The sequence below is a fragment of the Triplophysa rosa genome, linkage group LG13 (assembly GCF_024868665.1).
Source record: "Triplophysa rosa linkage group LG13, Trosa_1v2, whole genome shotgun sequence".
NCBI lineage: Eukaryota > Metazoa > Chordata > Actinopteri > Cypriniformes > Nemacheilidae > Triplophysa > Triplophysa rosa.
Window position 1 is genome coordinate 23333478 of NC_079902.1, and position 24652 is coordinate 23358129.

General features: G+C 39.4%; 1 protein-coding gene across 1 annotated transcript; it reads left to right on the plus strand.

Annotated features, from left to right (window-relative positions):
• Nucleotides 1–1599: 1599 nt before the first annotated feature.
• slc16a2 (solute carrier family 16 member 2) lies at nucleotides 1600–24585 on the plus strand. Its single transcript, XM_057349328.1, has 7 exons — nucleotides 1600–3063; nucleotides 10362–10506; nucleotides 11574–12054; nucleotides 15393–15536; nucleotides 16082–16310; nucleotides 17037–17274; nucleotides 19232–24585. The coding sequence occupies exons 1-6, from the start codon at nucleotides 2673–2675 to the stop codon at nucleotides 17255–17257; spliced, it is 1611 nt and encodes a 536-aa protein (XP_057205311.1). The 5' UTR covers nucleotides 1600–2672; the 3' UTR covers nucleotides 17258–17274; nucleotides 19232–24585.
• The last annotated feature ends 67 nt before the right edge of the window (nucleotides 24586–24652 follow it).

Below are 24652 nucleotides of genomic sequence, written 5' to 3' on the forward strand. Positions count from 1 at the left end.
ATGTATTTTCTTAAAGTGCTTGCAACAATGCAATATTGTGAAAAGCACTTTAGAAATCAAGTAATTATACAGGTATGTTGAGAAAGATGTGGAGAGATAAACTGAGCATTTGAGGGGCCAGACTGATTCTATCTTTGATGATGCAGACAGCAGGTGTGTGACATCACTCACTTACGTGTGCAGTCAAAACACTGAAACGAAAAGCAGACAGCTGCGTATGTGTTGAGACGTATGCATCGCCATCTCTCTCTCTCTCTCTCTCTCTCTCTCTCTCTGCTTTGTAGTTCGTGTCTCATTCCTCCACCCACTTCTTCCCTCACTTCTCTCAGCTACACTCTATTAAAAGAATCTAAAGCCGAAGGGAGTAATCTGACCCTTGACCTTGTCACCTTTGCTCCAGTCTCACACTCACGCATTCGATTCTAAATCCACAGGGATGGAGACGTCACATGAACAAAAACATTGGAAAAGTCCCTTATGTCATGACACTGGCATGAGCATGAAGAATTTTTACTAATAAGGAAAAGGAGATCATATGTGTCATTTTCTGAACGTGATTCTTGTGGTTGCCTAAGTCACCAGCATGATATGCAGTGGCCGAAGTGGTTTCTAGACCATTGCTTTGTGGTTACTAAGATGCTAGGGCATTATGGGTTGTTGTCAAAGTCAAACTTACAGCTTTCATGCAAACAGCTCGGTTTTAAAAACTACAAACATCTTTCTAGGAATTTATGATCTGTAACATGGCATAAATTAGCATTAGTCAACATTAGTAACATTAGTTAAATTCAATCAACATTGAGTTGATGTCTTCTGTAAACAATAAAGTATTATATTATGTTTTATTCGGGTAAAACAGATGATTGCTGTAGATATATAAATGTTTAATGGCAGTTTGTGATATTATACACTTCCAATGATAATCAAGGATGAATTAACTTTCAAGACAATGTTATAGTTCCCAAATGATGTGTTCCGTGTTACAACCTCATCGTCTGGAAACAACCTTAATTTCTTTACTATAATCAAGTCTTTGTAATGTAATGTTCCAAAAGATGGCAAGCACTACAGTATGTGTAGTGACCTATTAGGAAAAATGACACGATGCACTGCTTCCACTTTCTTAAGTGATCGCTCCCCCTCCTGGCCACAATAATAAATACAGTCATTTTATTTTGTAAACTAGGTATCGGGAAATATTTCATCACATCATGTTTGTCTGTAAGGATATTCATTCAGATCATTTGTTAAAGGTCTTGCCCTGGTATTACGTTCAGCACGGCCAATAAACCAGATCTCTGCTGCCCTCTAGCGGTGCACAAGTGTCATTGCAGAAAATCGGATTTATCACATCCGCTCGAGCATCATTAATACACGACACATAAATCAAAGCGAAAATTATAATCCTAATTACACATGGAAGTATGCATATAGTTTCAAGTTGTAAACAAAAATAATAATGCGAAATAATCTACACAGATACATTTTTGGTTAAATTTTTTTAGAGTCCAAAAAAGTCGGTTTATGTCAGCCTAAATATTTACGTGATTATTTACAAATAAATACAAACTTTACTCAGGTGAACAAATACATTATTCAAAGGGTAGTCATTATTATAATATATCTATACTACAGTAAACTAGTTAGTAGTAAATATTAAAGTGTAAGCTATGCTGCATCTGAGGGCACCGCACATCACAGTATGATGAGATGAGTGAATGTGACATTGGAGATATTACTATAGGTACTGTACAGGGACGCGCGTCACGGATCCTCCCCCTCCATACCATAATAACCCATCATGGCGACCCAAACACGAGCCATACGCGACCGTACGCACCGATTCACGAGATCCGAACTGACTGCGTCGTTCTGGATAAAGATCGAGACGTTGCTCGTGAACCATCAACAACCTGGACCCGTCTGATTTGTGCCACATTGATGTTTTGCGCGCTTGCCAAACGCCGCAACCTTCGGGAAACCAAACACACGCACACCGATCACCGAACCGACTCTCGCGTCATCTATACCGTTCTCGGCGCGCTTCCTCGTTTTAAAGCAATTACGGGGCGGGACGGGGAATGGTGAGATAGGGGCTGATCTCCGGTTTCCGTAATCCTGCGCCGGTGGAATTTCAATCCGCTCCCTCTGCGGGCGGCAAGGAGGCGGACCCGTTCAGTGAAGATTGTTTACTGGAAGTGTGTCATTGTTTCGCGGAATGTTTAGAATGTTAAAGTGTTACACCATCCGAATGAACGTTGTTGTTTGGAACGTATTAATGTAACGTTGTTGCACCGCAGAAGTGCGCGCGGGGCAGCCCACCGGGATCCGTCGTGAATGTTCCACAAATGAGACATAGGAGGAGTCGGTGCACGTTTGGCTCCAGATAAAGAGATGTGAAGCGAGCTTTGGGCAGGACAGGACGTTTGCTGGAAGTCGTGTCGCTTATGAAGAGCGATCTCTCACAACACGATTTGCGTTTTATCGATCGGATTATGACTGATCATCCGCGCAAAGCTCCGTCCACGCGCGTCGAGAGATTGTTTTGTGTTCGGCTTTTACTTTCGCATCTCTGATCAACTCTACTACACATTTTTTTCGGTTTTCATCTATACTCACGCATGTGATCAAATAGTTTCTTAACAAATACACTCGCATCCGCTTCATCAAGGATGCACCCGGAAAGCCATGATAACAGTCCAGAAGGAGGCAGTGGGACCCCCGGTCCGGAGGTATCGACCCCTGAACCCCAGACCGGACACGACGAACAGCCCGCTTCGTCTGCAATGGAGCAAAACCCAGAGAACAAAGAGGAATGCGAGGAATCGGAGCAGAATATTGTCCCGGAGGACAGCACGGTTCAGCTGATACAGACGCCGCCCGGCGCACACCCGGGACGCGGTTTCGTGCCGCCCGAGGGAGGATTCGGCTGGGTGGTGGTGTTCGCCGCTACTTGGTGCAACGGCTCGATATTCGGCATACAGAACTCGTTTGGTATTCTGCACACGATGCTGGTGAAAGACCACGAGGATCTCGCGGACCACACGTCACAGTTTAAAGTGGGTGAGTGCCGTGCTGTGCTGTGCTGTACGTGCGGCGTCAAAGCCGATTTCAGGCACACTGATCCTGAGAGATTAACGGATCACACCTGGTTTTAGAGTCCCGGGTCAGAGGGGCTCAGACCGAGTGACAGCTGCCCAAAGCTGCTCTCTGGACCCCATCGCCTGCTTTCATATTGATAGTTACTGACCGCTACGTGACATCTCATTGTTTCTTAATGAGAAAGTCTCTGATGTTTGTTATTTAATCCCATAGCATTTGTGAAGTTTTAGAGTGTTGGTCTACTGGTCGGTCACTGTTGACTGGTGCTGATAATGCTAGCCACTATAATGAGAACAACTGTTGATCAATTTCTTTGTCGTTTTTATAATCCCTGTAGAGTCCATAACCTTGATTTTGATATAGAAAACAAGATGTTTTCTAAATCACTAGTTTAATGACCAACAGAAGCAGATGTGACCACCACTGCTTCACTGCGACTAATAACAGATTTCATTTTCTGCTCGAACGAACCAGCCAGAACTGAATCCTCCGAACCAGCCAATGTCCCCGACAACCCCTGATTCACTGCCAGCACAAACCAGTCCACACGCTAATAACCCCCTGCATGTCTCGCAGGCCTCGCCGCTTGTCTCACCATCTGTTCTGCATGTTTGCTTACTTTTAATGTTCCAAATCCCGCTTGGGTGTTCTGCTTTCAACTTGAAGTTCGATGTTTACTTGTTATGAATATTAAACGAAACAAGCCCAGTGGAAGATGAATGCCTGATTTAAAGGCGTAGTCCACCTCAAAATGAAAACTCCTCAATTATTTACTCACCCTCATGTCATCACAAACCTGTTGGAGTTTCTTTCTTCTGCAGAACACAAAAGAAGATATTTCGAAGAATGTTGGTCATCAAACTCCATTGACTTCCGTTATGAACACAAAACCACTACAACATTTCTTAAAAGATCTTCTTTTGTGTTCCACTGTAGGAATAAAGTGTGATGTTTGGGCCGTTCTTTCACGCTGGAGTCTTACAGATAAAGCTGATGTTCAGTGTTTGCTCTTCTCTTCAGCTGCGAACTTGTGATGGTACCCGTAGATTTTGATGTACTTGCTGTGTGTGTGGACATCTGTTTTTCTCTCTGTTCTGCTACATTCTGTTTTCTTTTAAGATAGCGTAGCAGACTTGCCCAGTGTTATAGCATTGTGAAAGAATAATAGACATTTTTGACCGTCTATTTGGACGGTTGTGAAAGCAGAGTTGGAATTCAGAAGAGCGAATGCCAGGAACTGATAAAAGACATTGTGTTGAGGTTTGCACACTCCATTTAGCAGCAGAACGATTTCTTACTGTGAGAATAATAAGAAAGTTTGGTAACACTTTACAATAAGGTACTTTTTGTTAACAATTAGTTTATGCATTAGCTAACATGAACTATACTACAGCATTTATTAATATCAATTCATGTTCATTTCGGCATTTACTAATACACTATTAAAATCAAACGTTGTTAACATTAGTTAATGCATCATAAACTAACATGAATAACTGTATTGACATGAACTAACATTAACAAGGAATAATAAATGCTGAAAAACTAAATTGTTCATTGTTATCTAATGTTAACTAATAGCACCTTATTGTAAAGTGTTACCGAAAGTTTTTACATTTGCACATTAGAAAAATCCTGTAAGGTTTTTGTAGCAGTATTTTCCTTATCAACTGGAATGATTGAAGAATTTTTAAAATGTAAAGTGAATAATATAAAATTGCTGTTTCAAACAAAAGTAAGACCAACTGTTTGAATGAAATGTGCATATTTGCTAAGTTGGAAACACCTGTTTAAAGGAATACTTCACCCAAAAATAAAAGTCTGGTCATCATTTACTCACCTTCGAGTTGTTCCAGATCTGTATAAATGTCTTTGTTCTGATAAACACAGAGAAAGATATTTGGACGAATGCTTGTAACCAAACAGTTCTTGGACTCCATTGACTCCCATAGTAGGAAAAAACACAATGGTAGTCAAAAGTGCCCCAGAACTGTTTGCTGTCCTACATTCTTCAAAATATCTTCTTTTGTGTTTAACAGAACAAAAAAATTATAAAGTAACTTTTCCTACTATGGGAGTCAATGGGGGGCGAGATCTGTCTGGTTAGAAGCATTCTTCCAAATATCTTTCTCTGTGTTCATCAGAACAAAGACAACAACTCGAAGGTGAGTAAATGATGACCTGGGGTCTCATTTATAAAACTGTGCGTAGGATCCTTACGAAAAGTGTACGTGCGCCCGAAAACCAAAAATAGCATACGGCAAATAATATTCAGATTTATAAAACCGTGCGTACACACACCTGTAAGCAACATTCGCTTTATAAATCACAGATCACCTGCAAGTGTGCGTACGTGAATCAGCCTGATGTCCCGCCCTGTACACGCCCATTTTTACGCGTATTATATTGTATTGTCATTGTGTTAAATGTCTGTACTAGAAGCTTCCAACACCAAAGAAAATTCCTTGTGTGTGCAAGCACACTTGGCAATAAAGCTCTTCTGATTCTGATTCTGATTCTGATTTTACTCATAAGTAGTCAATGCAAAGCACCTCATGCATGCTGATTCGTATATTAATAAGCCTGACAACCAATCCGCTTGTTAAGCCTGACGTCACGCACCATAATGGACGTATACAGTTTCTGGGTCCAACTGCTAAAACCCCCGATCCCATCCTTTATCTCCGTAACGAAATCACAAATGGCCACACATGAGATTCACTGAGATTTCCAAATTATTAATTGTTATAATTATTGATAATAATTATTTTCTATTTTCTGCAATCTAAGTTCACTAGCTCACCATTTGTGTCGCCCCCAGTCTCCAGAATGTGCGTACGCATGGGTCAGAGTTTGCTTGCAGGTGCGCAAATTTTTCCGTCAAGTTTGTTTTTATAAATCCCATCTTTTGCGTGGGAAGTGGCATATGCCTCTTTCAGGGCATGTTTTTTGCGTACGCAACGGTTATAAATGAGGCCCCAGACTTTTATTTTGACAACGCTGCTGAGAGTTTCAAACAGTCTCTCACTCTCTCTCTCTCTCTCTCTCTCTCTCTCTCTCTCTCTCTCTCTCTCTCTCACTCTCTCACTCTCTCTCTGTCTCACTCTCTCTCACTCTCTCGCTCTCTCTCTCCCCCCCTCACTCTCTCTCTCACTCTCTGAGGTGATTTGATTGGTCCGTGAGGGACTCGGGGTAGTCTGAAAACATGCAGGGCTTAAAGGGGCGTGTCCAGCGCTCACGTGGTTCGTCCTGCCCGAAAACTTTAATCTCAATAGGGGTTTGCGGGAGACACTCCCACCCAACTTTACATGTAGATTAACACAAAAGGGCTCTGCTCAATGAACTCAATCGCTCTCGGCTCTGTTTGCGTCCCGTGCTGTTTACCTGTTCAGTCTACGCACAGACCAAAGTTCGAGTGCAGCCGAACAGGAGACAAGTGTTGGGTAAAGGTGAAAGCGTCACTGATTTTTTCCAAGCGTGAGAAAGTCTGTGAGAATTAAATGAGATATTAAAGACATCTGTCATTTTCTTTCTTTCGTCTGCCTTGACTTTAAATTCAAATCTGGCTAAATAAATAAGGCATGCCATAAAAATATGTGCATTTGTATCTTTCCTGTAAGAAATAAAAGAACAATACGTTCAAGAATGATCCTGCTGGGAATTTCTTCCATTTAGTCATAAAACATAAATGTGATTAAAAATCCACTCAGAGCTCCATAACTAGATTAGCTGTAATGCATCCCAGTTTGACTAAAGTCAGGTCACAGTGCACAAGTACGCCATGTTAACCTCAGTATGCACATCTGGGGTTTGTGTGTGGACGTCTGCACACGGTCGACTGCACGACATCACTTCTTTTGCCCGTCTGTGGCTGTACAGTAGCTTTGCAGTTTAACACGAGACCTGGAGGCAAACGGCAGAAATGAAAAGTTTCTGCACATGTAACACGATTATCAGCGTTGACTCGTCACATTTACACATTTGGTCGTAAAGCCGTTTTCACAATGCTGTAGCACAGATGACTGATCTCAAATCCAGATCCCTCAACGCTATCAAAGCGTGTTCCTCTGCTTCTGGTTTTTGGATCTCAACCCTGCATGTCAATGACCCACGAGGGTTTGAATTCGATGTCCTTCGAGATGAGTTCAGACAGCTCACAGCTTCTCTTCTTTTAGATCTTTGACATGATTGTTGATTTTGTTAGACATTTCCATTCCTTTTTTTTTCAATATACAGAAAATTATTGTTTGTTGACCAGTGGGTTTTGATGTGTAATCATTGTTATGATTTATTCTTCACTGTGTAATTCTGCAGATCTTGTTCGATCTGTTGTTCGTCTTCATGTTGCTTCTGATAAATGACTAAATCAAGATGTAATGTACACGTCATTATGCCATTATTTATGTACATTTGCACTCAAGCTGTCATTACTGTAATGCATCTGGATGATGTACTATTTAATTCCCATTTTTAGTTTTAATTTGATTCTCATAACGGTTACGCAGGGTTTTTTACTTAAAAAGTACATTCCTCAATATTTTTAAGGACTTATTTTGGTTTATGGAGTGTCCGACAACAAGTTTATGTACATACATGATGTAAAAAAACTATTATTTCGTAATAATAAGCAGTTTTTATTACCTTACTTCTTAACTGACTCTCAAATGATTCATTCCGCGATTCATCTGTGTAATCTCCGCCTTTCCGCCATAGTCTGATCTGATTGGTCAGATAGTGTAGTCTGCTGTGATTGGTCAGATGGTCTAGTCTGCTGTGATTGGTCAAATGGTCTAGTCTGCTGTGATTGGTCAGATGGTCTAGTCTGCTGTGATTGGTCAAACGCGTTCAGCATGTGTCGCAAATGGACCGCCTATCATTACTGCTGTATTACGGTTTGCAGGTGGTTGGATATTAACAGTGTATAGAGAGAGATGGCGTCGATTTTACCTTACCAGTTCGAGCCCGAGTCTGACGAATCATTCTTTAATCCTTATACAGATGCCAGTAAGAAAAAGGACTGTTTTAGACACTTCTCTTGTAACAGTTAGTTATCACGGCATACAGTGTACGGTGTTCGTATCTTCAGATGTTATTATAACTATAGTACACCACGCAGTTCTTGAAATAAAGACTTTGCGAGTTAATATGGTTGAACACTTACATTAGCGCAACGAGTTTATAGCTAACGTTAGGTAAACAAACAGTAACAACCCCAAAAATAACGGTAACGTTAGCTAAACACAGACATGAGATAACGTCACACAAATTTAATTTTAAGTAAAGACAAAAATAAAGAGTCACACTTACAGGTTGTGATTCGGTGGAGCTTACAGGTCCAAATAAAGTTGGTATTGCAACATCTTTTAAGGAAAGACGTTTAATGTATCCTGCAGTAAAGGCGCCAAGATTGATGAAGCAATCTTCGGTAAAATGACGCGCGCAAAGTAAAACGTTCGGTTTATACTCCTTTGGTGTCGTTTGAAAAATAAATAGTAACCATTTTTTCCTCAGAAGTTCTTCCTTTGGTAGTGAAAATAAGACTGACTTAGTTTCACTACATAGAACACAGCTTCTCTTAGACATGATGCACACGTCACGAACGAGCTAGTACAGTGTTTGGCCTCTCTCGCTCTCGCTCTCTCATGCAGGTTTTATAATCTGCAATCTCGGTTTTATTTAATTTTCTTTTGTTTTTTATTGTTATTCATTTTAGCAGCTGAATCCATTGGGATCATGTTCATGGATTATTGATTGATTTTTTTCTTATACCTTTGGGTTGCGGTGTGTTTGTGTCATCAACGTGATTATTAACAATAGTTACTACTGTTGCTAGGTAACGCCTCATAAGAAGACACCAGATTTGTCAGCAAAACCTACACAAACAGAGCTGATATATGTGAGTTTTTCTTTCTTAGAGAAGTACAGTAATCCATTTCTAATAGTCACAGGACAGACACACACGCAGGTTTATCTACATCATGTTTTTTGAGCAGGCCATTGAAACGGTTTCTTTCAGAACACGCTATTCCAAATTATAAACTCTTGGCATTGTTCTGAAGTTCCTAACGTGTACTTCCACGGGAACTTCGCAGAATGATCAGTGAAACCTCTCGCTGTGAAACCTGTGGAAAACATACATCTCATGAAGCCAGCGGGAGTCAGATTTAAACCCTGACCCTGTGTTCTTCAACAGAAATACATGTAAACATCATTTGCTTGGTTTGTTACGCCACCGCTTCCTCGCTGGAAGTTACAGGCCACAGTTTTTCACTGAACCTCAGCCAGGATAACACACACACACACACACACACACACACACACACACACACACACACACACACACAGATCTGCGTCAAATATTGAACCGCTGGCCTTAAACTTCAGACACGCTGTGCAGACATTAAACGACCTTTGAACCATGAAAACATTCAGTATGGGTGTTTGTTTGAGGATGACCAGACCTGTACGTTCCCTGCTGAAAAAAAAACTATGGAAACCAAATAAAAACAATCACAGAAATTCTAATGTTTTCCATTAAAGTACATTATGAACCATTAAAACCATTACAAAATACTGCCCTGCTGAAAAAAAACAATAGAAACCATTATAGAAGTTAAAATGGTTTTAAAGGGATTTGTATTGGTTTTAATGGAAACTGTAAGGGTTTTACTGGTATGTGATGGATTCTACTGGTGGGATGTTACTGTAAATCCTATTGGAATGATGCCCAAAACACAATACAAATGGAATTTTGTAATGATTTTAATGTTTTGCCCTGCTGAAAAAAACAATAGAACCCCAACAGAAACCATTACAGAAATTCTAATGGTTTACAATAAAATACCATTATGAACCATTAGCTTTTTCCATTAAATCCATTACAAAATGCCTTTTGTAGTGTGTATTGGGCATTATTCCAGTAGGATTTAACATCCCACGAATAGAATCCATCACATACCAGTAGAACCATTACTGTTTCCATTTAAACCAATACAAATCCCTTTAAAACCAATAAAACCATTATAACTTCTTTAATGGTTTCTATTGATTTTTTCAGCAGGGATGTAAAACCCTTACAGTTTCCATGTAAACCAATACAAATCCCTTTAAAACCATTATAACTTCTTTAATGGTTTCTATTGTTTATTTCAGCAGGGCATACTTGAGAATATATAAATGCTGGTTTTCAATCACCCTGTCTCTCTCTCTCTCTCTCTCTCTCTCTCTCTCTCTCTCTCTCTCTCTCTCTCTCTCTTCAGCATGGGTCGGAGCTCTGGCGATGGGGATGATATTTTTCTGCTCTCCTGTGGTCAGTATGTTTACTGATCATTTCGGCTGCCGGAAGACGGCGGTCTGCGGAGCGTTCGTGGCTTTTATTGGTCTGCTTACCAGCTCCTTTGCAACGTAAATATATGTATATATATATATTTTTTTTAATGTTAATTGCCTTATAATACATCACAGTCATAATTGAAAAGTATTTAAACCAAAGACAATTTCTTGAAAAAATTCAAATGAATGAGAGAGTGCAAGAGTATTGATTTGCAATGATTGCATTCCATCTTTTCTCCATCCGATGCATGTTTTCTCTGATCGCCTCACACAGCCCGCTCTCTCTCACATTCTCTCTCTCTCTCTCTGCCTCTCTCTCATCCGTGTGCGATTGGACAAAGTGCTGGTTTTGGTCCAAGATGAAAAAGCTCTTTATGTAGATGGAAAACATGGAAAAAAACATGTTCCTGCTGTGTTTAGAGTGGAGCAAACACAAACGCTGACTAGTGTACGCACACACACAGTCTCTTCCTTCACTAGGCTTTGTGCACTGATTGTCTTCTGGAGCTTATTACCCACAATCCATCTTGATTAGGTCACGTGACTGGAGAGAAAGTCAAAGAAATGGTTTTGTATCAATTCTGCAGCATTGTGATTTGTGTAGTCGACGTGTGTCGGTGTGTACTTAACTTTCAACATTCACTTACCTCACACGTGTGTGTATGGCGATGAAAAACGGTCAAAAAGTTAGATTTGCTTTAAACGTCTGTACATACAACTGCGATAAAAAAGGGAAAATACACACTTTACCTTTAAATCTGAATAGAAACAATAATGAATCTCACATGAAAAAGTTGTGTACTTGAGGATTTACTATAGTCAAATTCCTGTGTTATGCTGTAGTATTCTTAGTATTTACTACAGCGAAATGACTGTAAACTCATGTAAATTGAAATATAGTGAATACTAGAGCATACTTTAATATGTTAAGATTCAAAACAATACAGTTTTACAATAGTAAATCCTATAATATACTACAGTGTTTTTTCATGTGGGTTGAATGGAGACTTTCAATGGAAAGTTTTGAACCTACAACCTTCCCATCATTGCATCTTCAGACTTCATGTTTATTCTTTAAGTCTTTATTTTCTTTTGTATATGAAAGCGCACACACACAACGCTCTCCTCTCTCTTCTCAGCACGCTGGCTCTTCGCTACTTCACATATGGAATACTGTTCGGCTGCGGATCCTCGTTCGCTTTTCAGCCGTCTCTGGTGATACTGGGGCATTATTTCCGGAAAAGGCTGGGCCTGGCCAATGGCGTCGTGACGGCGGGCAGCAGCCTCTTCTCGATGGGGCTTCCAGTGCTCCTGAAGGAAGTGGTGGGACCGCTGGGTCTCTCCAGAACCTTCCAGACCCTCAGCCTCTTCATGCTGGTCCAGACGCTGCTGGCCCTCACCTTCCGTCCGCTCATGCCCAGCGGGATGTGTCCGATGCCAGGCATGGGGATGGAGGGAGGTCCCGCGCCCGGCTCGGAGTCGGCGAGCAGGTGGCAAAAGGGCCTGGCGAAAATGAGGAAGTACTTTAACGTCCGAGTGTTCAGCGTGCTGGCCTATCGGCTGTGGGCGTTCGGCGTCGCCACGGCCGTGCTGGGATACTTTGTGCCGTACGTACACCTGGTGAGTTTGTTGTGCAGATGTGCTGGTTGTAAATGGGATTTGTGTTTCTGTAGCTTGACTGGTAGAGGACTGCGTTAGAGCAGAATGAGTTGGAGATTCGATTCTCGTGATTCTCATACATCATACACACCTCTTTGAATGAAAAAACATCTGCCAGATGAATACGATGTTATTGTGTTCTGCTTTTAAACCGTGCAGGAAATTGAAATCGAATGACTTCGGCGATTCATTTAAAGGCGAACGAGGTGCAGTTTTCATTTTGCTTTAGAAAAATAAATGAATCAATTACAGATACGTGTGTATGTTCAGTCTGGGAAGTGTGCCCAGCAGGTAGAAAAGCGCTTCTCACTCTCAGCGGGGAGTTTTATTTACGGCAAATTTCCGAGCATAATTAATAAATCACCTTGCACACATTTGACTCAAAGCCTGGCACATTTTATGGTGAATTTCACAAGTAATTTATCATCCGACCGTGGACAGATCGTTTACACACCAGATGTTCCAGATTTTCAGGAATAAATGGGTGCGGGTGGCTGAAGTGATGGATGGTGTTGTAATGACATCTTATTAAATTCAGTAAAGTCAAATCCAATCCTGACGGTCTCATCTAACCACATCATGGCTAATGCATGAGTTTCTGTATCTGTTCATTGACTAAACTCCCACTGTGACCCAAATTCTGTCTTATGGCAGTAAAAGCCCACAAACCCAGACGTGTGTGTTCAAGAGCAAGGCTATCCATGTATGTAAACGTAAACAAAAGAAATACCAAATGCGCTGTGAAATTTCACATATTGAGCCTCTTTGTACGACTGACGGAGCTGTTGTTTCACATGTCTGAATGGTGAAAGCCCATAAGAAAGAAAAATCACAGATGAGATCTCTTTAATATTTGATTCATTTCTCATGGGTTCTGTTTTTATTTCTCCTGCACAGTTTAAGTTGAGTTTAAAGGTCAGACAACGTACTATACGAGCGAATGGCTGAGGTCATGCATTGATAATGCTTTAGGCTGAAATATCTAATGCTCCCTGCGTGACGGTGAGTCCGTGTGTGATGACTCCACACATGTTCACTTCGTGAATTATTCATTCACTTCGGGTCATCTCAGGACAGACTTGCTTAACCTCTTCTTTTCACTAATGGTGATGGACATACATTCACATGAATGCTGCAGTATTCTCGTTCTTGGAGAAGGCATGGATTTTTCTACTCGGATTTAGGCTCACAACAGTGATTTTCATGTGACGTTTCGGTGTTTGTCAAGAGAAAAGCCTGTGATATATGACACGCTGTGAAATACAGCACGGGCGGTGCGGTGCGGTGCGGGTGGTGTTGCAGTTTTCTTGCTCATCATGCAGAGAATTGCTGATAAAAAACAACAATACACACCGAGAGCACCTGTCACCACATTTATATTTTTTTTTCCTAAATACATGTAAAAATAAGATTATATTCTATAATAATATAGAATTATATTGCTTAAAAGTGAATATAAATTTGTAGTATTTGAGGTCTGAAACAATTCAGAGCATCTTTATTGTTATCTTCACCTGTTTCTCCTGTTTTCATTTTCTGCAAATAAATAAAAATAGAAATATATATTTTTTGGAATCTGAGAGAAATATTGTTAGCAATTAGCAAAATTTGATCTAAACACATACCTAAAAAGAATTATTAAGAAAAACTGAAAATGATTTTGAAATCCTCTCTTAATTTTAATTTGTTCTATTTTATTCATATTAATTAAATGAATATATACACGCGGCTGTATGTTAAACTCAACTGTCTTTATTTAATGCAGCCATGTTTAATATTGACTTTTGACTAGGGCTGCACGATTATGGGTAAAATGATCATCAGGATTATTTTGCGCAAAATTTTAATCACAATTAATAAAGACGATTATTTTGTCAGTTCACAACTTTAGTTTTTTATTTCACTTCAGCATGTTTATTAAGCCGTTACTTTACAGCCAATGAATATGTCATAAAATAAACATTTTGTGACCTTCGGAATGAAACCTTTTTCCATGAAAATGAAAATTATTTTTTTTTATAAATCATTACTATTGGTCACCCTTCGTGTTTGTCTGTGGGTTTTGCAAAAAAGTATTAAAATAGTACAAATGCAGTGAAAAAGAAATCTTTTTCATTTCCTGTAAAGTGGCAGATTAGAAGATATGAGCTTTGCAATGATCTGGAGTTTTGTGCTTGCTTTCAAAAGAGGTTATCACACCGATTATGCTCAGTTAATTTTGGGAGGCAGAAATAGTTATCACCATTAAAATACGATTAATCGTGCAGCCCTACTTTTGACTTTTTTAAATATATATATTTTTTGCATTGAATCACTTTATTGTTTTCTTCACTATTGTAACTTTGGATAAAATCATCTGCTTAATGTCTTCATGTAATGATGTCACGCATGACAATCTTTTTAGGAGCAAAGTTGTATTGAGTGCTGAACAAGCACTAGATTGAATTATTGAGTAACTGTATGTGCACTGTTGTTACTGTATGTTGAAATGTTGGTATGTGTTTGAAGAAAGTGTTTATTGGGTTAGCTGTGAGTTGTAAATGTGTGTGTGTCTGCTGTGTGTGTGTGTGTGTGTGTGTCTGCTGTGTGTGTGTGTGTGTGTGTGTGTGTGTGTGTGTGTGTATAAAAATGATGAAAGAGACCACCCACTCGCCACAATCTCACACTTCTAACTACAGTCTTGTTTTTTCAGGCTTCGGACCAGAAGTAAACATCTTGTCCCGGCTTTTGTTGGACATGTGTGTGTGTGTGTGTGCTTGTGTTTGGCCTCTGAATGTGGTGGAGATAGAAAAGCCCCTCCTACAGGTTAACCCTAAATGCCAAATCTCACGCCGTTTGATGTGCCCCTAAGGTTTTCTCATTCAAATCCTTTTCAAACGACATCCAGTCTTCAGGCCTGTGATCTCCTCGCTCAGGAAACATTTTTTTACTGTTCTTTTTATTTTTAACCCCATGTCCTCCTCCTCTCGCTTTCTTGGAAACAAGGGCGTCTGTGAACGGAAATATTCAACTTATAGTTGACTTTCCTGCGTTCCCACCGCAGAGACATTAATGCGGTCATTGACCAGCTGAGAACAAGGGCTTTTCTGATGCCGATGGCCGTATGAAAACACTGCTCGGGTGGTTTTCAGAGGTCACATATTTACTGCCGTTAAAAATGTCGGGGTCACTTGACTTAAATTAGTTTTGCAGACAGAAACTATAATAGTAACACATTTTCATTCGTTTTCTTTCAAAATGTTTAATAGACTAAATATTTGTGTCATGTTATAGTTTTGATGAGTTTATAAATTTTGCAGATTAATTTTGTGCGGGAGAAGTTTGGAGACACTCAGAAGGAGTGGATTCTGCTGGTGTGTATTGGAGCTTCATCTGGGGTCGGCCGACTGCTTTTTGGGAAAATTGGAGACCTCATACCCGGAGCAAAGAAAATCTACATGCAGGTGCAAAAATCCGAATTTATAAATGTGTCATTTTTTGAGGTTTCATGAGATGTGTTCATAAAGCGATGTCTTACGGGTTAAACATTCTCATTTCTCATTATTTCTCATAGACATCAAAGAGATTAAATGGAGAGCAAATGGAAACTTTTGCGAACATCTCATCTGCGTCTCAGATGTTTCTCCCGAGAGTCAGAAATCTCACAAATGTGTCTGTCATCAGAGTTTGAGAAGAGACGTCAACAAAGTCTCAAACTGAGCTCAGATTTGTCAAAACTCAACATGATTGAAGATCTCAATATGAACTCAAACATTTCTCTAATCCAGATTATTTGACCTCTTCAATCTACATTCATTTTACACCTTCATGCGTCTCAACGATTACACTCTCATTTGATTCTGCTTTTAGCCATTTTATGAGAAACATCCGAGACCAGGTTGATACTTAAACGAGTACATTAAACTCAACATGATGACAAAACACGTTTAACAAACATTTGCAGTGGTCCAGATGTTAATAAAGAAAGAAATGCTGTGGGTTTGTGCAGGTGGCGTCGTTCATAATTCTGGGCGTGATGTCCATGATGATTCCTCAGTGTGCGGTGTTTGAAGGTCTGGTTGTGGTTCTTGTGTTGATGGGACTTTGCGATGGCTGTTTCATCACTATCATGGCCCCCATCGCCTTCGAGTTGGTCGGGCCCATGCAGGCGTCTCAAGCCATCGGCTACCTCCTGGGTCTCATGGCCTTACCCATGACGGCCGGACCACCCATTGCAGGCGAGTATCAAACGTGATGCTTCTTTCTCCAGATAAAACACACACAGACTTTCTCCAGTTCATGAATCTATTGGACAGGAGATTTATTTAAGAGGCCAAATTCCAAGGTCCCGCCGTCTCCTCGATGAGCACATTTCATTTGGACGTAAATGCTCTTGTTTAACAACAGACTCCGTATGTTCTCCAGGTTCCAGCCTCGATGGCCACATTTGAAACGGACTATTTTCTGGCTCATGCTCTGATAAATGTACCATACTTTCCGCTCTCAGGGTTCATTTGTAGAATACCGGCGTTAGTTCTCAAAGCTCTGGGGGTCTGGAGCGCCGAGCCCTCATCCGTGAATTTAAAGCATCATTTCTAGGATATATCCGTCTTCGCTGCACGGGCCGCTCGGTTTGGATTGGCTGTGACATGCTTGTATTTCACAGAGCTGGAACCGCGAGCCGACTCCTCCGTGTTTATTTAAATTGCTCGCGACCTTTATCGTCCCTATAGGAGCCTGATGTTCGTCTCACCGCGGTCCGTCTTCAAAGTCTAAAGATATGTTTTGATAGAGAGACTTGAAGCCTCATTGATATTCTTCATGGAGTGACGATCAGACATCCAGACCGTTTGAAGAGATCGACTGTGAATTATTAGATTAGATTAGCATTTTCACGAAATAAAAAGTCTAAAAACGGTTTATTCTCAAATAGATGTTTTCTATAATATCCGTCTCCTCCTCAGGCATCCTCCGCGATCATTTTGGGACCTATCACGTGGCGTTTTATCTGGCCGGCGTTCCTCCGGTGGTCGGGGGCATCGTGATGTTTTTCGTGCCTCTGGTTCACCAGCGCTCGCAGAGACGCCGTGAAGAGACGAATGACCCGAGCATGGACAAGATGCTGAAGAGCTGCTCTAATGGAGACATGCTGCCGGGATACACAGACATGGAGACACACATATGAACAGCACAGACACAAAGGTACACACATGACAAAAACACATCTGCATTTAAAGACACCAGTCATTTTATCATATCAGTTTTATATCTACAGATCCAAAAAAACGCTCATAATCTCCGATTTGATCATCTGAATCAGATCTGGTGACTTTGGCAGAAACAATTTTCTCAGCGTTTTGTTTTGAATATTTTTTTTATGAAACCTAACCACGTTTGTTTTTCTTGTTAAAGAGCACACACAGTTTTTTTCTTTTGATGTTCATGAGTTTCAGAAACGTGACATTTTTGGCGTGCAGGGGCGCCATCTCGAGGACCTAATTACAGAGCCTATGAGGACTTTAGATCCGAGGCCACAGATTTGCAATTCTTTCACTCTGTTTAACAAATCGTGTCCATAGATTATTAAACCATACCCACGTGTTTCCAGTCCGTGCCCTCAGCTTTTTAAATAGTACCGTTACTTACATAAGTAACCACAAATACATAAACTGTGCTCACGCTTTCACCATCCATTCCCACAGTTTTGCAAAAATTACACCCTAATTTTCACCTTGAAAATGTCGTATATTATAGAAATGAGAATTTATAGAAACTAGATTAAAGATGTTTATTATTTATGTTTATAATTAATAATGTTAATATTAAGTAAAGAAACAAATAGTTATTTTTATTAATTCCCTGTTTATTAATTAAATTAATTTGTTGATGGGATGGGCCTTATTTTCATGAAATTGTATAATCAATAATAATAATAAACACTCGCACAAGTTATTGTGCGTGATCTCCACATGAGAAACTTTGAAGCGCATCCCTGCATTTAACAGACGTGTGATTACTGTGGTTTCTCTCCGCTGGCTTTTAGATTTTCAGCTATTTATTGTAACATTGAATAGGCTTTATTTGCAATCGTGTGATTATCCACGCAGACAAAGTACATGTGAAATATATGAAAAAGAAACCCTTCTACAGTAGGCTATCTATCTCAAGACTCACCATGTTAAATATTGGAATAGAAAAGCATAACGTTGCACAAAAACACATTCATTTCCTTTAGGGCCCGCGCGATTATGGCAAAAATCACAATAAGCCTTATTACTTTTCTTGATATTATTGTTGATTGGCTATTAGATTTTACTTTGAACGTCTGTTAAAAATGTTTCATAACTTTCTGTAAAGTAAATGAATGCTGTATTTTTACATAAACATCCAAAACAAACGGTCCTGAAACATGTCATAACATTTGTAAGGAATCAAAAGCGTGAGCAGGGTTTATGTTTTTATTTGTGGATACAGATTTCAGAAATGAACCGAGGGAACGAATAACAAAAAAATGGATAGTCATTTCAGGGCGGAAGTGCATTTTCAGATTTTAACTAAAGATTATGAGGGTACATGAATTTTAAAAAGAAAATGACCCTATTTACTATATTATTTACGCTGCAATATTTCATGAAAAAATAAGAATAGTAATTTTTTATTTCACTAGGATTTTAAATGTTTACATATTCGTACAAAATAAAACAAAATATTCTGGGGCCCTAAAAGTTTTGTGAATGTGATCATATATGCTGGTGCTGGCTGGCACCTTTTGAGAAAAAAAAAAAAACACTGGTGGGGAAAGTGTAGTCTAAGGGGCGGTTCACATGTCGCGTCTAAAACGGCACGGAAAACGCGAGCCGCACCGCATTCTCTTGTCAAGTGACCCACGGCGCACTCTGAAAAGTTTAAATATTTCCATCTCGACTGTATGCGTGTTGTGACCGCATCGTTCCCTATTTGCGCGCGCCTGCTAAAACAACAAACTTGCGTGCGCAAAAGAGGCAAAATGTGAATGGCCCCTTAGACATACAGTTTTACTTCATTTTACAGCCTAAATACTCTCTGTTGGTGGGTTCTGTTGATGTGGGTTTATTCGAGCATGATGGATGAAATGATACTCAAACTGCTGTTTATTTTTTTGTCTTTCTGTGCTCTGCAGGGATTCATCTTACCAGCACCTGTGGTGTTTATGTGTGCGTACGCATGTGTTTGCTTGGCTCTAATCGAACCCAAGGTCTCAAGACCTTCCCTGAGAAAGACCATCAGAGAACTCAAAGATCCTCCACACTGCCGTTCCTCTCCGTCCGCTCGCCTTTTGGACATCTTACAATCTCATAAAGTAGGAAGACGATGTTATCTTGTGTAGCGCAAGAGCGAGAGCTGCCATAAATTCTGGACAGAGAATACTTCAACGCCTTTAAAAAGGAAACAAAACCTTCGATATTTTGCGGCGAGAGAAGAGGACGCTCGATGGATCTTTCTTTCCATTTATTTTGTGCTAGATATGCAAATCAGATTCGTATGCTTTAGATGTTTTCATACGATTCTTCCCTCCATAGCTTGAATTTGATTTCACGCAAACTTTTGTAAGACAAAAGCGTCTTTCTCTGTGCGCTTTCTGCTCTCGACTTCGATAACCTCAGCCACGTTTTTCTTATCGTAACGTGTCGCAGCTGCGTATGGCTTATGTCGAAATGAGAAGGAAATGAGGAATCATTTCTTATGTTTTTTTAAAATGCTGATCTTATATCCGTATCTGTTTTAAAAATTAGCTATGCAGCAAGCAGTTCACAAACCGTGCCATGACCGAGACTTCAGATTCATCTGGGTCTTATTTCACCCACAAAAACAAAGAAAAGTAGATTCTCATAAATGAAATGGGCCATTAAAATAAGTTTTGCTTTGTGACTTTTTATGACAATTTAACACATTACTGTAAAACATCTATTTCTCATTACACTAACACAGTAATAAATCATTTAAAAAATATTTTTTAACTTTGAATTAGCATAAAACTAACAAATAAATATAGTACAAAAACACCTTAATATTCATAGGGGCGATTTCCCGGACAAGGATTAGGTTAAGCCAGCACTAGGCCTTATTTAAATAAGGACATTTAAGCAGTTTTTACAATCCTGCCTTACAAAAACCATTACTGATGTGCATTTTGAGACAAAACAATGACGCTGATGTATTTTAAGATATGTCAGAGCAAGCTGTTTTCAGTTTAGCACATTTATTTTAGTCTTGGACGAGCCTAAACCCTGTACGGGAAACAGCCCCATTATGTTTACCATACATTTGACATTTTTTTATTGTTTCCTATAATTGTCTTGAAAATGTCACAATGCAAGTGTGTACTTATTCAATTTATGATTTCTTTTTGCTGAGAATTTTAAAGGAGAGATTTGACCTGAACATTTACCCGCAGAGCTAAGGGTATATTTTTTCATCTATATACTGTAAGTGTGTATTTTTTCCTCAATTCTTTTTATTTGGTTATGTTTGTTTGTTGCATCTTAGAAAAAGTTTGTTTCACGTTTGTTTATGATGTAAAACACTTGGCATTTGGATTTGAGCTGAATGGACTCTTGAAAAGACAATCAAAGTGTGATGAAACTATGAAACATGACTGTATAATAATGTTCTGGTTTATAGAAACAATATTGTAGTATTGCACAGAGTGGGTTGAGATGATGATTATTAATCAGTTACTGTGTGAGAAAAGCATCTTTTTTTTATCATTTAGATTTTGTGTTTTTGTATTTGTCATTAACAACACAATGTCCAGCGTGACACCGGTCAGTAGCTTTTCTGTGAGACTTAACAAATGCTTTACAAACTATTGAACTGCCGACATAGACAGCATTTGAAGGCATTGTTCTGCTTTACAAATCTTGCTTTTTAGTTTTTTGCAGTATTGCATCTTTAGCTTAGCAACTCAAACCAATTGGAATCTGTTACACAAGTTTATTTTTTGTGCCGTGTTCTCAGATGATGACAGTGGACGTGAGAATCTGCGAGAACAGAACTGTAGTCTCTTTTGCACGGATGCTGCGCTTTCATCTGCTTGTTTGTCAATTCCCAGAAACCCTTTCACCTCCCGTCGTTGTCTGTGTTGTCATGGAGACGTGTCCATTAGAGCTGGTTCTGGTACATTCTCTGCCTCAGAACTCATTAGATGCTCTTAGGTCAGCTGTGTTTATAAAACAAAACAACAGAGATGGTCACGATTTTAACCAAACTGCCTCAATCTACATTGTCCTTCAGGTCTAACCAGGAATTTACGCTGAAATAACAGAGGGAATCTCATGGAAACTTGTCACTTTTTTGCATTGAGCATTACTCCAAAAACGGTCATTTGTAACAAATACCCTACATAACAATGTATAAATGCATCATTATTATTTTGCGTGAGGGTAATGAGAATAGGGTGAGATTTGTTAGTGCTAATTTAATTTCTTTGGATATTTGTGTGAAACGTGACCTGCTTTCATGAGATTCTTCCAACTAGACCATAAGGGCACCTCTTCACATGACAGTACTGAGTAAACATGACTCATCATGCGTGTTTGAGTTTTTGTTACAGATAACATGATTAAATGATTGTCTTTATTGGAAAAAGACGAAATCATGCATACCTCAGAAGTCTACAGTACTTTATGGTGTCACTCTGATACCCTTTCAACTCTGGTGCACTTAGTTCAGTTGCCTGAAATGATTCATCTTTTCTGAATTGTATGTGCTGATTCATTGTGTGTGATTCATTGAGTGTGATTCGTTGAGTGTGATTCGTTGAGTGTGATTTGTATGTGCTGATTCATTGTGTGTGATTCATTGAGTGTGATTCGTTGAGTGTGATTCGTTGAGTGTGATTTGTATGTGCTGATTCATTGAGTGCGATTCGTTGAGTGTGAGTTGTATGTGCTGATTCATTGAGTGTGATTCACTGAGTGTGATTCATTGAGTGTGATTTGTATGTGCTGATTCATTGAGTGTGATTTGTATGTGCTGATTCACTGAGTGTGATTCATTGAGTGTGATTCGTTGAGTGTGATTTATATGTGCTGATCCATTGAGTGTGATTTGTATGTGCTGATTCATTGAGTGCGATTCGTTGAGTGTGAGTTGTATGTGCTGATTCATTGAGTGTGATTCACTGAGTGTGATTCATTGAGTGTGATTTGTATGTGCTGATTCATTGAGTGTGATTCATTGAGTGTGATTTATATGTGCTGATTCATTGAGTGTGATTTGTATGTGCTGATTCATTGAGTGTGATTTATTGAGTGTGATTCGTTGAGTGTGATTTGTATGTGCTGATTCATTGAGTGTGATTCATTGAGTGTGATTCATTGAGTGTGATTCATTGAGTGTGATTTATATGTGCTGATTCATTGAGTGTGATTCACTGAGTGTGATTCGTTGAGTGTGATTTGTATGTGCTGATTCACTGAGTGTGATTCACTGAGTGTGATTCACTGAGTGTGATTTGTATGTGCTGATTCACTGAGTGTGATTCATTGAGTGTGATTTGTATGTGCTGATTCATTGAGTGTGATTCATTGAGTGTGATTCATTGAGTGTGATTCATTGAGTGTGATTTATATGTGCTGATTCATTGAGTGTGATTCACTGAGTGTGATTCGTTGAGTGTGATTTGTATGTGCTGATTCATTGAGTGTGATTCATTGAGTGTGATTCATTGAGTGTGATTTATATGTGCTGATTCATTGAGTGTGATTCATTGAGTGTGATTTGTTGAGTGTGATTTGTATGTGCTGATTCATTGAGTGTGATTCATTGAGTGTGATTCATTGAGTGTGATTCATTGAGTGTGATTTATATGTGCTGATTCATTGAGTGTGATTCACTGAGTGTGATTCGTTGAGTGTGATTTGTATGTGCTGATTCATTGAGTGTGATTCACTGAGTGTGATTCACTGAGTGTGATTCGTTGAGTGTGATTTGTATGTGCTGATTCATTGAGTGTGATTCACTGAGTGTGATTTGTATGTGCTGATTCATTTGAGTGCGAGTCATGTTGAGTCAGAGTCAGGCCCTAAACACAGATTGTGTGCTGTTTAGTCTAATCTTTGGGTCGTTCGAATAATGATCCATCTTTCAAGATTTCCTCTGTGCCATTTTTGACCGACTTTTCTTTTATATGTGTGAAAGGCAGACAGAATGAAGGGCAAATTGTGTGTTTTCGCCACCGTAGACTTTCAGAAACTCAGGGAGTGCAGACGTTTTTCTTTTGTCATCATTGACCTGTTTTACATCATGCTGGTTTCATAGATATAGAAGATAGTTACAAACACATATTTGTACAGATAATGGCATTTGAGCCTGACATTTTGACAGTGAGTTGAAAATCCCATTTTGTAAGTTCTTGAATCCTGAAAACATTTCAAGATCACATTTCACCCCAAAGCACAAGAGTAAGAATTTACATTTACCAAAAATAAACAAAAAGACCAACTCTTGTTACTGTGATGCATCCAGATGGGGTGAAATGTGTTCTTGATAGGTTTCGAGAGAGTCACCCGCTCAGTTTTTTCAGGTGCTCTTGTTGTCATGGATACAGAGTACTGGTGTAAATGGCTCGTGCCATGTAAGTCTTCCATTCCATTTCCCCCCAGTTTCAGCCAAAATTGCATGTGTGGTGTGTGGTAAATGACTCTTCTGCTCGCTCAGGTTTCGGTTTGATCCTTTACTCTGTGTGTGAACATTAAATGTAATGATGTCACCTGGTCAGCCTTTAGCCACACCCACTGTTTCCCTTTTGATGCAGTGTTTCTTCAAGGCCAGATTATTGTTAGACTTTATTTTAGTTAATGCAAAGTATCCTATAAGAGTGCAGTAACCTTTATTTTTCGACGGACGTTCACACACACAGATATATTTAGCTTGGCTTTGACTTTCAGATCAATATCTCAGACTGATCTCAGCTCTTTCTGATGTGCCTGCACACAAAACACTTGTAAATAGAGCAAAGTACATTCACACGAAGCTTCTCGATTATACAGTTTACAGTCTTCAACACAACAGAAAGTGTACTTACATGGAAGTACATTATGCATAATCAAAGATAAAGCAGAATTAACCTCCAGGGGATGGGGATGAAGTGAACCTTTACTTTGGAGCGTCTGTCTCACCTGGTGCTCGTGTTACTATGGCGATACTTCACATATGCTATAAAGCCTGTGTGTAGTTTATATACAGGCCACGGGGCTTCGAAAACCTCCAGAAGCGGTCAGTAAAATACAGCAGGCTGAATGAAAGGGTCTGTGTTTCTAGATTTCTCTTTATCTTGATTTCTCTTTACACAACTGTAGCACTTGTTTTCTAAACCTCAATCATCATGAAATATTAGCTGTTCAAAAGGATTGTTGAGGCTAAGCTGCTAGAAATGTGTAATCCTGTGTTTGTGTAAAAAGTATTTTTTGATCCTGTTAAATTTTTGTTTTGTTTTGTATTCAACCACCAATAAACATACTATACACCAAACTGTTGTTTCGAAGAATGCTTCCAGGATACTTGGTCTCGGTTTCTTCTAATTTTAGTATTGGTCTTT

Excerpts from the sequence above, each read along its gene's own strand:
- slc16a2 (XM_057349328.1), top strand. The coding sequence starts at position 2,673 with ATGCACCCGGAAAGCCATGATAACAGTCCAGAAGGAGGCAGTGGGACC. Across the intron at positions 3,064-10,361 it reads CACGTCACAGTTTAAAGTGG|CATGGGTCGGAGCTCTGGCG; the intron begins GTGAGTGCCGTG and ends CTCTCTCTTCAG. Across the intron at positions 16,311-17,036 it reads GGCCGGACCACCCATTGCAG|GCATCCTCCGCGATCATTTT; the intron begins GCGAGTATCAAA and ends TCTCCTCCTCAG.